This window comes from Grampus griseus (assembly GCF_964374135.1).
Source record: "Grampus griseus genome assembly, chromosome: 19".
In the NCBI taxonomy this organism is placed as follows: Eukaryota; Metazoa; Chordata; class Mammalia; order Artiodactyla; family Delphinidae; genus Grampus; species Grampus griseus.
Window position 1 is genome coordinate 11,147,828 of NC_139013.1, and position 15,706 is coordinate 11,163,533.

The window sequence follows — 15,706 nt, forward strand, 5'->3', positions numbered from 1 at the left end:
AAGAACATGTATGTGGGGGTTGTATCTGTCTGGCTATATAAGGGAGTGAGCTTTCTTTCGGTCTTTCAATTTCTTAGCAAACTGCCTGTAGTGCACATCACATTCTGGTTTAATGCTGTAATAAAACTTTTTCTTTTTTCTCTTCTACCTGTGTGGAGAGGTTTTCTGGGTTGAGAAAAGCCTTTGTTTTTCTTTTTTTTTTTTTTTTTTCTGTTTTAAATTGAATATATTTGACATATAACACTGTTTAAATTTAAGGTATACAATATTTTAATTTGATACATTTATGTATTGCTCTATGATTGCCACTGTAGCAATATTTCACACCTATATCCCACTACATAATTATCTTTTCTTTTTAGTGGTTGGAATAATTAATTTCTAGTCTTTTAGCAAGTTCGATGATTATAATAAAATGTTGTTGTCTCTATTCATGTTAGAGCTCTATGGCTTATTTACTACTTGTTGCAAGTCTGCACCCTTAAACAACATCTCTCCTATCCCCGGCAAGCCCATCTCCTTGTTACCGACCAAGGTTCCTGGCCTCCTTAATCAATAGAAATTGATCAGAGGCCAGCCAAGAAATTCAGGCAAGGCCTTATTGGGGTCCCTGCTGCAGCAGGGGGGAATGAGAACAAGTAACAGGTTTCCTTGCTGGCTCGCTCTCTGAGGGGGCTGCGAGCTGGTCCCTCACATGGGGGGAGGGTAGGGGTGTGTCCAGCGGTGGGGCTGGAGGAGGGGCTGATGTGGTTTGCCCACCCCTCAGGTGGTGGTGTGTGCAGGGGGCATGCGCAGTACCCCGATTTTGCTCCCGACCCCCTGCTTTTGCTCCCAGCTCTTTAGAAGTGGCAGTAGGGCTTTTTGGTCCCTTTGTATCTTGTCCAGATTTTGCCCCAACTGCGCATGCACGCAGTTATTTTTTTTAGCCCCTTATAGTTTCTTTGTATTTTGTTGCTCAAGGAGACGTTTGTCCAGGTGCAAGCGTTGCAGCACTGCAGCATAGGGTCCACGTCCCAGCCTGTCTCATCCTGGTAACCACCATTTTTACTCTCTGTTTTTATGACTTTGGCTTTTTAAGATTCCACATATAAGTGATATCATACAGTACTTGTCTTTCTTGGTCTGACTTAATCTCCCTTAGCATCAGGCGCTCAAGGTCCATCCGTGTTGTCACAAATATCTATAGCAGGATGTCCTCCTTTCTCGTGATGGAATAATATTCCATTGTGTGTATATATATATATATATATATATATATATATATATATATATATATATATAGGTCTATACCCCAGAAGTGGAATTGCTGGATTTCATTTTAGTTACATTCTCGAAACACCCCTGACCTTCTGAATTTCTAAGACATCACCTTGCTGGCCAATCCTCAGAGAGGAGGTGCAGCCCTCTCCTTACAGATCATCAATGAAGATAGCCCCATGACCTTGATCATCTTTACAGAGCTCACTGGCCCCGGGGGTGGCTGAGACCTCTGAGGAAGGAGCGTGGCCCCAGGCCCCTGACCTATTCTCAGTCAGTCACCTCCTCTGTTTCTCCACAGGCCCAGTGGCACAGCCCTCCATCTGAACCAGCAATACCACAATCACAGAACATAAGGACCCTGCCGTCCTGACCTGCCTCTCAAATGACGCTGGGATCTCCATATGCTGGTTCTTCAATGGCTAGAGTCTACTGCTCACAGAGAGGATGAAGCTGTCCCTGGACAACAGCAACCTCTCCATAGACTCCGTCAGGAGGGAGGATGCTGGGGATTATCAGTGTGAGGTCTCCAACCAGGGCAATTCCAGCAGAAGTGACCCCCTCAGGCTGGATGTGAAATGTAAGTGACCACTCGCCCCATGCTACATCTTCCCGGGAGGATTACTCTACAAACAGTGTGCAAAATGGATAGAGGTCACAGGGGGCAAAATAGCAGTTAAGAGACCATTATAGTAAACAGATGGCAAAATCTTAATAGCTCCATCTCTGGAAAAAATACAATTAGTTTCTAATCCTGGGTCTGGCATTTACTCTGTGACCTTGTACAATATTTTTTTTTTCTGGCACACTTTCTTTATATGGTAAAAATAAAAAGTATGTAAGATTTACCATTTAAATGATTTTTAAGTTTATAGCTCAGTGGCATCAAGTACATTCACATTGGTTTGCAATCATTACCCATATACATCCACTACATTTTGGTTAGTATTGTCATCTGAAAATATTATCTTCCAGTCCGTGAACACAGAATGTCTTTCCATTTATTTATGTCTTTAATTTCTCTTACTATGTTTTCTCCTTTTTGAAAAATTGTTTTTCAGTTTTTCTGTGTACAAGTCTGTCACTTACCTGGTTAAGTTAATTCCTAAAGGTTTTATTCTGATTGATGCTGTTATAAATGGAATTTTTAAAGTTTCCTTTTCATACTGTTCACTTTTCATGTATAGAAAATACAACTGTATTTATGTGTTGGTTTAGTATCCTGCAGCTTTGCCAAATTTGCTTATTAGCCCTAACAGTTTTTTGTGACATTTTTAGGGTTTTCTATATAAGGTCACATCATCTGTAAACAATTAATTTTGCTTCTTCATTTACAATTTCGATGTCTTTTATTTCTTCTTCTTGTTTTTTTTTGCCTACTTGGTCTGACTATTACTTTCTTTTTTTTTTTTTTTTTTTTTTTTTTTGCGGTACACGGGCCTCTCACCGTTGTGGCCTCTCCCGCTGCGGAGCAGAGGCTCCGGACGCGCAGGCTCAGCGGCCATGGCTCACGGGCCCAGCCGCTCCGCGGTATGTGGGATCTTCCCGGACCAGGGCACGAACCTGTGTCCCTTTCATCAGCAGGCGGACTCTCAACCACTGCGCCACCAGGGAAGCCCTGACTATTACTTTCAATACTGTTTTGAAGAGAAGTGGCAAAAGCAGGCATCCTTATCTTGTTCTTGACCTTAGCGGAAAAACTTTCAGGCTTTCACATTTAGAATGATGTTAGATATGGGTTTTAATATATGGCCTCTATTATGTGGACGTAATTTCCTTCTATTCTGAGTTAGAGTGTGATGAAAGGATTTTGAATTTTGTCTAATGCTTAAACTGATTTAATCTCCTTCTTAGTTATAGGTCTATCATATTTTCTATGTCTTTGTGATTCCACCTTGGTAGCTTTTGAGTTTCTAGGAATTTGTCTAATTCATCGAAGTTATGCAACTTGTTGGCATATAATTATTCATAATACTCTTGTAATTCTTATTATTTCTTGAGAATTGGTAGTTATGTTCCCACTTTCATTTCTGATTCAATCTGAATCTTCCCTTTTTTTCTTGAGCATTCTAGTTAAAGGTTTGTCAATTTTGTTAATCTTTTTTGAAGAACCAATTTTTGTTTTTATCGATTTTCTCTATTATCTTTCTATTCTCTGTTTATCTCCACTCTAATTGTTATTATTTCCTTCCTTCTGCTAGCTCACGGTTTGGTTTATTCTTCTTTTGCTAGTTCCTTAAGTTGTAAAGTTTGGTTGCTGATTTGAGATCTTTCTTTTTTTTTCAATGTAAGCATTAACAGTTATAAACTTCTTGCACAAGATTATTAACTACTCTGAGCCTCAGATTCCTCAACTGAAAATTGCAGTAAAAGCACCTGCTTCATGGCATTATTTCAAAGATTTAATGTACTATTAAATTAAACTCTTGGTAAAATGCCACACACAGAGGAAAATGTTCCATAACTGTTAGATGCTATTACTACTACTATTACCATTAGGCTCTATAAAATCAGGTACTCCTACAGTCAAGGATTACCTGACTCTAGATCCACCTGTTAGCTGTATGACAATGGGCACGTTTTTTCACCACTGGAAGCCTCAAGTTTTTCACCTATGAAATGGAAATAATGTCGATCTGGCAGGGTTACATGAATCAAATGAGATATATGTAAAGTATATAGCCCACGCGCCTAGAGCCCATGCTCTGCAACAAGAGAAGCCACCGCAGTGAGAAGCCTGTGCACCACAACGAAGAGTAGCCCCCGCTCACTGCAGCTACAGAATGCCCGCGCGCAGCAACGAAGACCCAACACAGCCAAAAATAGAATAAATTAATTAATTTTTTTAAATGGATAACCAACAAGAACCTACTGTATAGCACAGGGAACTCTGCTCAATGTCATGTGGCAGGCTGGATGGGAGAGGAGTTTCGGGGAGAATGAATACATGTATATGTATGGCTGAGCCCCTTTCCTGTTCACCTGAAACTATCACAAATTTTTAATTGGCTATACTCCAATATAAAACAAAACGTTTTAAAAAAAAGAAAATTTATTCCTTGAAGGAACAAGTAGAGACTTGTTGTTTTGCAGAGCACCTCCCACTGTAAAATAATGTCACCTTCATTGACTCTTCGTTTTTCTTTCGATGACAATTGATTCAACACAAGGAAGTTCTTCTGGCCTCTCAGGTGGTGCTATTGCCGGCATCGTGATTGGAGTCCTGGCTGGCGTAGCTCTGAGAGCACCCCTGGTGTATTTCCCGTATATGAGATAGACTGAAGGGTATGATGCCTTTCCTCTGGTTCTGCTTTCTCTGAGGCTAATCGTCATGCTCGGGAGAGGGAAGGAGACTTCATCTCTGTCTCTGGACCTGGATCTGCTCCTTATGCTTCCTAAAGCCCTGCTTCTTGGCACTAATTCTGATGGGTCTCTTCTTCCCTGGTCTTCATGCTTCCTGTGCCCTACTCTGTCTTGGGCATAGTTATTCCCAACCCCACCTGGTTTAGAGGGAGCAGAACCAATTATGTCCCTCTGTCCCCAGTCAGGGAAGCCAAGGTCCAAGAAGGAAAACTAATGAGGAAATGAAAGAAGCAAGAGGAAGGGGGTCCTGCACTCTGTCGACAACAGTAGCAGGAGGAGGGGACAGGACAGGAAGAGAATCTAAGAAAAGCAGAAACAACCAAAGGCCTCCTGGGCAATAAATAAAGTGACAAAGAAACAGCATCTACCTACAAAAGGGGAAAGGTGTCAGGGTAGAAATAAGCTCAGAAGCAGTTGGCATGAATGGCCCCAAATGTGAACAGCCAGTAAGCAGGAGAGGAGTAAACACCAGAAGGGATGATGGGTAGATTGAAGGAGGAGGTCCTCAGAGGAAAGAGGACCAACCAAGGTATAAATGAACACTGAGGAGCCCCAAGGAGTCATGCTGACAGGGTCCTTCCTAATTCAAGGAGCAAAGGTCCTGTGCCTGGGAATAGCAGTTACAGTGTCTGATATTTATTTAGGGCAAGTGACCAGCGCGATCTCACAGAGCACAAATCCTCAGACCACAACCAGAGTAAGTAAACCTGCTCACCTAGTGAGAGCTCGTATGTTCTACTATATACCCTGCCCTACCAGGGAATCCCGGATTTCCAAGTGAATCCCTACCTTCTGAATTATTAGAGGGGATCTCAGTTTCCCAAGCTTAAACTGGCATAGGTCCTCACGCCCTTCCTAGCCATGTAAGATTCCTCTGAGACACAGCTGGGGGAGAGACACTCGCCCCTCCTAGGCCAGGCAAGCCAAGCAGGCCATGAGATGGACATGTTTCCAGGAGCCTTTTCCTCATCCTACCTCCTTCCCCCTCCTGCCTCTATTACGGATGCAGGCATCTCCTTTGGTGAGACTTTCCCTGCCTTTGGTGCTCTGGGTACTGTGGGCCTCAATGCCCCTCCCTGCCGCTGCAGCCTGCTGCAGAGACACACACCTGGGCAAAACTCATGCCTTGTGAACTGGAAGAAATCTTCGGAAGTGCACTGAGGCCTCTCCCCGCCCCTCCTTGGTCTCATGCCCTGGGGTCTGGACCGCAGACTGAGGGAAGTGAATTCCTTAAGTCTTAATCATGGGCCACCCCCCCACCCCACCCTCTCACCACCTGCCCCCTCCTTCAGCTAGAAGCACAACAGCTTCGGAACACCACGTTCTGAGGCCATAAGTCAGCTCTGCATTTTCATGGGTTGGTAACTTCTTTTGCTTCCCCAGGTCAGGGCTAAAATTCACCCAACAAGCCAGTTTCATTGGCTCTTTTTCTCATGAAAATATCTCTGTGTAGAATGGGTTATTCTTGAAGACACAAATGGGAGATCAAGTTTGGATCAAAGTTCCTTACTGCAACAACATACAAAGAAGTATTGGTTAATCACTCCCATGGGTCTAATTCATGCAAGAATGTTGACTTTAGAATTTTTCCCATCCTGTATTTCAATCCTGGCTGTGACCTTGAGCAAGTAACTTAACCTCGTTGATCCTCAGCTTTGCCCTCTGTAAAATGGGCATGCTGCCTACTTCAAAGAGAAGGTCAAGGAATTAACTGACAGAAATGTAAAGCCCTCATCACAATGCCCAGCTCGAGAAAGGCACTAGATCATTCTCCTTCCTCTGCCTCCTATCTGATCCTGCCCTTACTGTCAAATGATCATTTCCATTCTAATGGGTCTGAGGCCTTAGTTCCTTTACTGTCTATTAATAAATTTTACTGAATATTCTCATCTTAACCTTCAATAGAATATACATACATACTGAAAAGTGCTTAAATCATATTTTAACAATCTGAACAACCCATGTAAGTAGCACCCAAATCGATAAATAAAACATGTCATTCCCCCCCGCCAAAAAAAGACCTCCAGTTACTTCCCTTCAAAGAGTAACCACTATCCTCACTTCCAATGCACTGGACTAGTTTGCCTGATTACGCTCTTACATAAAGGAAAAACACAGTATGTCCTTACATGTATCTGGCTTCTTTCATTCAAAATTGTTTTGTAAGATTCATCCATCTCATTGTATGCCCTTGTGCTTAAGTGATTCTCATTGCTGTATCATCGTATTTCACTGTAGCATTCCATAATCTCTCTCTCCTAATGATCATTCAACAGGATGTTAGTAAGCAGAGAAAATGGGTAATAAAAGCCCTTCTCTGAAGCTAAAAGTTTCAAAGTGGTGAAAGCATGTGGTGCTGAATCACACTGGACAAGGTGAGGGCCTGGCCTACGACACTGATTTAATTGACTGCTGTTCATTCCTTTCAGATGGACGAAGGTGCATATTCTGCCCTGAACTTCAATGCCCAGGAATCAAAGAAACCGACTTCAGCCTCCCATCCCCAACAGCCACAGAAGTGGTTTATTGAGAAGTTAAAAAAAAAAAAAGAAGAAGAAGAAGTAGTGTTCCCTGCATTACTGACTTATTCCAAGTTTCTCATCCCCATCGCTAGGAGATTCTTTCACCCTTAGGGAAAGTGGGAAGTGTGTCTTCCGCCCCGCACCTCCCTAATGACACACATCCTGGCTGCCAGGTCACAGCCCCTTCCTTCAGTGTCAGTAGATGAAAAGGTACATCGAGGAGGAGGTCTGGAGGAAACCCAACCTTCCTTGTCATTGAACTTTGGCAAAGCAGACCTTGGGAGAGAGTTGCCAGAACGTCCACCCCTCCCATTTGCTGACCTAGACCAGTTTTATTTATTTATTATAAATTTATTTATTTGTTTGTTTTTTATTTTTGGCTGTGTTGGGTCTTCGTTGCTGCGCGCGGGCGGGCTTTCTCTAGTTGCGGCGAGCGGGGGCTACTCTTCTCGTTGTGGTGCACGGGCTTCTCACTGCAGTGGCTTCTCTTGTTGCGGAGCACGGGCTCTAGGTGTGTGGGCCTCAGTAGTTGTGGTGCGCGGGCTCTAGAGCGCAAGCTCAGTAGTTGTGGCGCACGGGCTTAGTTGCTCCGCCTCATGTGGGATCTTCCCAGACCAGGGATTGAACCCGTGTACCCTGCATTGGCAGGCGGATTCTTAAGCACTATGCCACTAGGGAAGCCCTAGACCAGTTTTAAACTTGCGTATTCAGAGCACACTCATTCCTTCCCACCTCAGTCCTGTCCTATTGGAGTCTAACTTGAATTTGCCATAACCTTGAGAGTTATGTCCTTATGCACTGAAATGCATCTGCCAGAAAAGAAGAGAGAGAAACAGGAAAAGGAAAAGCTTCTCCTAGCTCTTCAAAGTCCAGTATAAATCCACAGGAAAATACATATATAACCAATTTAGGACTGCAAATTCTACACCTTTGTCTACTGTCAGCATTGTCTACCTGCAGGATCAGGGCCTAAACACCTTGCTGCTTACCTAGAACACCACCTAGGCCCTTTGGAAAACTCTTCTTCAGAGAACTACTAGAAGAAACTAAAAAACTACTTGTCTAGGTCCATAAGTAATTCCTAATAAAAAATGCAAAAAAAAAAAAAAAAAAAAAAAAAAAAGAAAAAAAAAATGCAAAAAATGCAGGTACGTTTAAATAACTTTATGGGCTTTACTCCAGGAAGTGCCCACAGAGGAAGGGGTTATTGCTTTAGGGGGCAGTTGGCTCTTAACACATACAATCTGCTGGGACTTGGGAAAGGAATCAGAAAGCTACCCTTCAGAGATGATCTAAGTAATTGCTAAAGAATGCACAGTTTGTGGTACTGAGTTTTTCCCCTTCCTTCTGAGACATTCTGCAATTTTAATTGTTGTAACTCCTTTCTATGTGAAAGGGGTTGTTTACTTAATTTGCTGTGTAAGCCAATCTGACTGCCTTAGGTGGAAGACGCCACCAAAACCGCTCAAGTCCCTCTGGCCAGAAGCTCCTCAAGCTTTTTATGTCAGGGGCTCCACATAGAAAATAAGAAGAAGCAGTTTTCTACATTCATGGCCAGAAAGGGATCTCGCTCAGTTTCTAGGCACCTCACACCAACCATCAGCACAATTCTATTCCACGTTTCTGCCTGTGTACGTTCCATCCACCCCACTCACCTTCTCAGGAAACCTTGGCCTCTGCTAAGGTGTGTTTTGTTCTTAAGAAGCAGGAGCACCTGAAGGGGACACGACCACCCACGCAGCTGGGCTCGTTTACAACCTAGAAAGCTGCACTGGTGCTGATGCTCCTTAGGACACAAGGGGAGGATTATAGCTCAGCTCTGGGCTTCGTGAAAGCCTCTGAAATTTGTTTTCTCCCATGGGGTCTATGAGACCCAATGTGTCAGCACAAAAAGGACGGGCAGGAGAAGGAGAGGCACGTCTACTTCCCACCCAGCCTCCTTCTGCATGGATGGAACCTCCTTGAGGCTGTTGAGAGAAAGGTTTTATTCCATATTCATTACTTGATCTAATGCTGTGTGGAACTGGCCCCCTCAAAGAGGGTTGGTTGGGAGTTCTCTGTACTCAGGTACCTCTTTCAGGGTTTTTTAACCCTGACACAGACTGTATATACCTCCCCTTATCCACGCTATTCTGTGTAATTTAATTTTGCCTGGCTAAGGCCGCTTCTGAATTATTTGTATAATTTGCTCTATATTTATAATAAAAATTATATATCAGGCATCAACATGCTGCCTCACAGTTGGTACTATTTTCTACAATGTCTTCTTTACAGGCAGAAGAAACAGGAATTGCTTAATAGGGAGTCAGCGTGAGCCTATTTCTAAGTCCACATGGTATCTGATCCAGTGATCAGAGAATTCGCTCAATTCATTTGCACACCTGCTAACAAAGTGAGTCTATCTAGAGCAACAAGCCACAGCTCCAACCTGCCTGGGAGAAACTGCCTGTCTTCCTCTGGGACAGAAGATGACTTCATGAGTAGAAGATCTCCTGGCCTCTTTACTAGGGACAAATCACACTTCCCACGCAGGTGGCTCCAGTGAGTCAGATGCAGCGATACAGCTTTCACTCCAACAGTCTCCACGGCTTCAGGGGTATAGAAATCTCTCTAGCACCCTCTCTTCCTTGTACGCTGTTCCTTTCTTTCTGCCCCTCAGAGGGTCAGAGCTCTTCTAACCTGGGTAACCTTCATTCCTTAATTAGCCTGTTATCTCATTTCCTTCACTTCCAAGCAACTGAAACGTGTGCTGTCTTTCTCCTTCCTCATGCCCTGGTTTCTCCTGGCCCTCTGCAGTGCTGGCTCCCTTCCCAAGACCACTGGAAGCAGCAGAAAATCAGCACCCATCTCTTGGCCAATTCAAAGGTACTTTCACTGTCCTCACATTGCTCACTTTTACCACATCTGAGACCACACACAACTTCTTCCTTCTGGACACTCTCCTCCTACCAGCCCCACCTGTGCATTGCACCCCGACGTCAGATTTCCTACTCAGACCTGCTTGTCTCGCTCCACACCACCCTCTTTCCACAGCTTCCATGACCTCTCTGCAGAGGGCTCCTTCATCTATATCTCTAGCCCGTCTACTTCCCAGAACTCATGACACACCCAAATACCTTCTGAAATTGCTCCCCATCTGAACTGGCTTTTCCCCCACAGGTCACTCTTTCTTCTCAGTGACGCCATGCTTCCTCGGCCCTTGCTCTTTCGTTTTCTAGATTCAATACATCGTCGAAGCCTGTTGATTCCTTGTTTAACATCTCTCAGTTATGTCATTCTCTCCATTCCCATACACCTAAACAACCCAGGCCCTCAACACCTCTGCTGGAAATACTGCTTCCAGTACTGAATTCTCATCTTTGGTGTCTACTGAAATCTCCCTTGCACACTACTGCCTCATTGCCTTCCTACAAACTGGTCCACTCTCCTACGCAAGAACCTACAGTGACCTCCCCTGGTCTACCAGATGAGTTCAAATTTCTTCCTCTTTACTAATACTTCTGACTTCCTTTCCCACTACTCTCTAGTATTATTCCTCCATTCTAATTAGCTCTGTCTCCTTATCCATCCCTGATCCTCTTCCCCATACACACATAGAATTCTTAGTCCCAATAATATGCCTGAAATCAACTACCAAACAGGGCAATGTCCTTTCTCTTATCTCATGGAGCAGTTACCCACACCAGTCATCACAAGCAAAAACTCCAACCATGGGGAAGATGAGGACCCTGTAGCATTAACGTGTAAACCTCAGATTCCTGACCAACCTGTGACTGAGAATCTTTTCCTGATGACCAATTTATGTGTTCATGAAATCCTTACGGAGCACCTACTGTGCTACAGGTCTCGGTGTTAGACCCCATGAAAGATGCAGAGGTGAGAACTACAGGGTCCCTACCCCAGGGAATATAAAGCAGAAGACGAGAGGAGACATAAAAAATCATAATACAGAAGTAGAAATGGAAAATGCCACAAGAGAAGAGAGGGAGAAATCCAATGGGAAATATGACTACACATGAAACGACTGGGAAAATTTTAAAAACAACTGGTATTCAGACCACACCCACAGATTCCATTTAATTGGTGTGGGGTGGAACCCAGGCACTGGTAATCTTTAAAGTTTCCAAGATACTTTTAATGTGTAGCCAGGATGGAGAACCTCTGCTATAAGAAGTAAGACTTAAGTCTAAAAGCAGTGGGTTTTAGTTAGGAGTATAAATCAGAATTACCTAGGGAACACTTTCCACATTCATAAGCCTATAAACCATCACTAAAGAAGCTGATACAGTATGTCTGGAGTGAGACCTGGGCTTTATATTTTGAAAAGCTCCCAGGTGATTCTCACATGTATTTTATGTTAGCAAACACCTAAAACATAGCTATGATGGATATACAAAAATAAACTCAAAATGGATTAAAGACCTAAATGTAAGACTGGATACTATAAAACTCCTAGAGGAAAACATAGGCAGAACACTCTTTGACATAAATCACAGCAATATTTTTTTGGATCTGTCTCCAAAAGCAAAAATAAACAAATGGGACCTAATTAAACTTAAAAGCTTTTGCATAGCAAAGGAAACCATCATCAGAACAAAAAGACATCCTACTGAATGGAAGAAAATATTTGCAAATGATATGACTGATAAAGTGTTAACATCCAACACATATAAACAGCTTATACAACTCAACATCAAAAAAGCAAACGACGCAATTAAAAAAAGGGCAGAAGAACTGAATATACATTTTTCCAAAGAGGAAACACAGGTGGCCAAAAGGCACATGAAAAGATGCTCAACGTGGCTAATCATCAGAGAAATGCAAATCAAAACCACAATGAGGTATCACCTCACGCTTGTCAGAATGGCTATCATCAAATAGAACATAGGGACTTCCCTGGTGGTCCAATGGCTAAGACTCCACGCTCCTAATACAGGGTGCCTGGGTTCGATCCCTGGTCAGGGAACCAGATCCTACATGCCGCAACTAAGAGTTCACATGCCACAACTAAAGATCCCTTGTGCGTCAACTAAGACCCAGCACAGCCAAATAAATAAATAAATAAATATTAAAGGAAAAAAAAGAACACAAAAAAGAAATATTGGAGAAGATGTGGAGAAAATGGAACCCTCCTACACTGTTGGTGGGAATGTGAATTGGGGTAGCCACTGTGGAAAACAGTATGGAGGTACCTCAAAAAATTAAAAATAGAATTACCATATAAGCCAACAACTTCACTGTTGGGTATATAACCAAAAAAACTACAAAAACATTAATTCGAAAAGATACATGCACCTCAATGTTCATAGCAGCATTATTTACAATTCCCAAGGTATGGAAGTAACCTAAGTGCCCATCAACAGACGAATGGATAAAGAAGAAGTGATATATATATGTACACACACACACACACACACACACACACAATGGAATATTATTCAACCATAAAAAAGAATGAAATTTTGCCATTTGCAGCAACATGGACAGACTTGAAAGGCTTTATGCTAAGTGTAATAAGTCAGAAAGACAAAGACAAATACAGCCTCTCTTCATCCATAAATCGGGGGAAGGAAGAATTAATCTAAATGACCTCTAGGCTTTGCTATTCAAAGTGGGGACCAATAACCAACAGGAACGGCATCATCCAAAAGCTTATTAGAAATGCAGAATCTCAGGCTCTGCCAGAAAAATCAGATTTGTATTGAACAAGATACTCAGGTGATCTGTAAGCACATTAAAGTTTGGGTCACTTCTCTAAAGTGTCTGCCACTTCTACAATGCAATAGTTTCAGACTCACCTCAACTCTGTCACTTAGCAGGGGAAAAAAAAAAATTTACCTCATCACTTCACTTGCGCCCTTTTCCTGATCCTAACCAGAGCTCTCAGGCTTGCCCATATCCCTGTAGGGTTTTCAGAAACACGGATGGGGCAGCGCTGCCGCCTTGTGGTCATGATCAGTAAATGCACGTGATCTTACCGTTCTCACCTGGAAAGGAGGCGGGAGGGTTGGCAGAGGGGGGTGACGTCTAAGTCACAGATGAGATAAGAGAATCACAACCACCCACAATGACTGGAAGTAACTGTCAGACAGACCTGGGCCTACATCATAGAGTAATGTCACATTTCAAAGGGCAGATTTTATAATACCTAATAAAATGTGGTATTAGTGGGAATCCTGGGTCCCAGACCAAGCTCTACCCTTGGAAACTTCAAGAAAAAAAAAATCACTGTGACAGTTATTTTCAGACATCCAGCCCCCACCTGAACTCCATCAGTAAACTTGTAATATTCCAACTTACTTTGCTCTGACAGTTGTCTCTCACCCTGAGCCAAAGTGTGTCTGATGCAGACTCACCAAGCCTGCGGCCACTCTGTGTAGGCACAGAAATAAGCCTCATACCTTTCACACAACAGACCTTCACATTCTTGTGAACAACCACCATACGCCCTTCCATCTCCCCTCAGCCACTTCCAAAAGGACATATTCGGAAGTTCCCTGTACTCTCCTGTCACCTTCTGAAGGGCAAGTGAAGTGTGTCAACCAGAGCAGAAACTCTGAGTCCTGGGAGTGTCCCAAGCACAGCAGCAGAGGAACAGGACGACCCACATCCCCATTCTGAGCACTTCACCTGTATTTAGAAAGCCAAATCCCACGTCAGCTCATGTGAGGAGATGGGTTCTCGACTTGTGCTGCTACCCAGTCATCCCATAGCTGTGTAGGTGTATACTTTTTGTTGTTTTATTTTTTATTTTTTTTGCGGTACGCGGGCCTCTCACCGTTGTGGCGTCTCCCGTTGCGGAGCACAGGCTCCGGACGCGCAGGTTCAGCGGCCATGGCTCACGGGCCCAGCCGCTCCGCGGCATGTGGGATCTTCCCGGACCGGGACACGAACCCGCGTCCCCTGCATCGGCAGGCGGACTCTCAACCACTGCGCCACCAGGGAAGCCCCTGTTGTTTTATTTTTAAGAAATATCTATTAGAGCCTGCGATGCACTATGCGCTGGAGACACAAGGATGAATCAGACCTGGTCCCTGCCCTCACTGAGGGCCAGGTACAGAGGGAAACCAGTCCAAAGCCAGAGCATTGCGGTTACATGAGAAACACTTTGACAGAGGTGAACACAGACGTGGGGGCCCATCTCGTCAACCCCCTGTGAAGACTGTCCACTCTGGGTTTTCTGGGCTCCCGTTTTCCTCATTTCAAGCTCAAAGTGAAAAAGAAAGAGAACGCAAGTGTCCCCGATTTTTGCAGTCAAGGTTCAACCAGACATTTCTCTCTGGATAATCCAAGATGTTGGTGGGCTCCCACTTTATTCTGATGTCCTCGCTCTCCTATCAGAGCTCACCACACCGGCACATGCAGCAGCCCGGCAGCCGCATACTAGCAGACATTCCAGCAAGTCAGGAAACTTGAGTTTTTCTTCCCTGGCTTTAGGGATAACTGACTGTGATCTTGAACAAGTCACATAACTTCCCTGAGCTTTCATTCCCGCTTCCATAAAGTGGAGCAGCTGGACTAACTCTCCACGGGTCTATGTGTGTAGTGGGAGCTCCTTAGAGATAGCGTCACACCTTCTTCTTCGCGGGAGTCACCACCTGCAAATACCGGGCATACGTTATGGACTCAAATGCTCACTGAATGTGTGTATGAATAAATGACTCTTCTTAGAGCAACAGGAAGCATGGAGTCAATCAACAAGCATTTGTGAATGTCTACTACATATACTGTAGAGTGGGGAAACCAAATAACAGTGGGAAAATGGTTATTTCTCCCACTTTCCCCTTACCTCCTTCCTGGAGGGGGAACTTTGTAAGTCACAAAGACTGTGCTTACACAACTAAAGTTCTCAAGACGAGCTCTAATTAGTTGTCAATATTAACAAGAGAAGAGTCTGACTCTTTTCCAGGGAGAAGCCACATCGGTGGTTTACATCAGACCAAGCGCAGACCGAGCCTCCAACTCGAGGACAATCTCCACTGCCTAGCACAGTGCCTGCCGCCTGCAGATGCTTTATAAACTTTGTAGTAGCAAAGTCTACAATCAACCCTCCAACATGTCCATAGGCAGAAATAATCTGAAATTGAGAGGGTAAGAATGAGCAAACAAAAACCATGCCTGGCCTCTTCCCTCCTCTTGGCTGGAACAAAAGTCACACCACCTTTACTCACTCCTGCCTGGAGGAGCCAGGGAGGACTTCCTGCTAACCTTCCCCTCAGCCCCATAAATATCACCCAGCACTTAAGGCCAGCCTCCCCCCATCTTTGAACCCATTTCCTGAAGCCTCTGGAATGAGTCACACTCAGTAAGTGCTGGTATTGTGTACCCTCGATGTTTGCTCCAAGTAGTATCACCTCCTTGCGCTTTGGGCTGTTTCCAGAAAAGGTCTGAAACAAGAGCCCCAGCAGCCTGGGCAAACACCTTCCCCGCTGTGGCTCCTGTTTCTCAAACCCGCTTGGACATGAAGCCTTGAGGGTCTTCCAACAACCCAGTTCCCTCTCCTTTAGGCGGGAACCACGAGGCCACAGCCACCTGCCTGACCAACAAGGAGGCCTGCTTTGACC

General features: G+C 44.1%; 1 protein-coding gene across 1 annotated transcript; it reads left to right on the forward strand.

The window, feature by feature from the left end:
* Window positions 1-787: 787 nt before the first annotated feature.
* LOC309836691 (cell adhesion molecule CEACAM1-like) lies at window positions 788-4,534 on the forward strand (the record flags this gene model as incomplete). The annotated part of the gene is given in 6 exon segments (XM_082676791.1): window positions 788-794; window positions 1,559-1,581; window positions 1,585-1,680; window positions 1,684-1,837; window positions 3,331-3,336; window positions 4,428-4,534. Coding segments are annotated over 6 exon segments (393 nt in total).
* Between the last annotated feature and the right edge of the window lie 11,172 nt (window positions 4,535-15,706).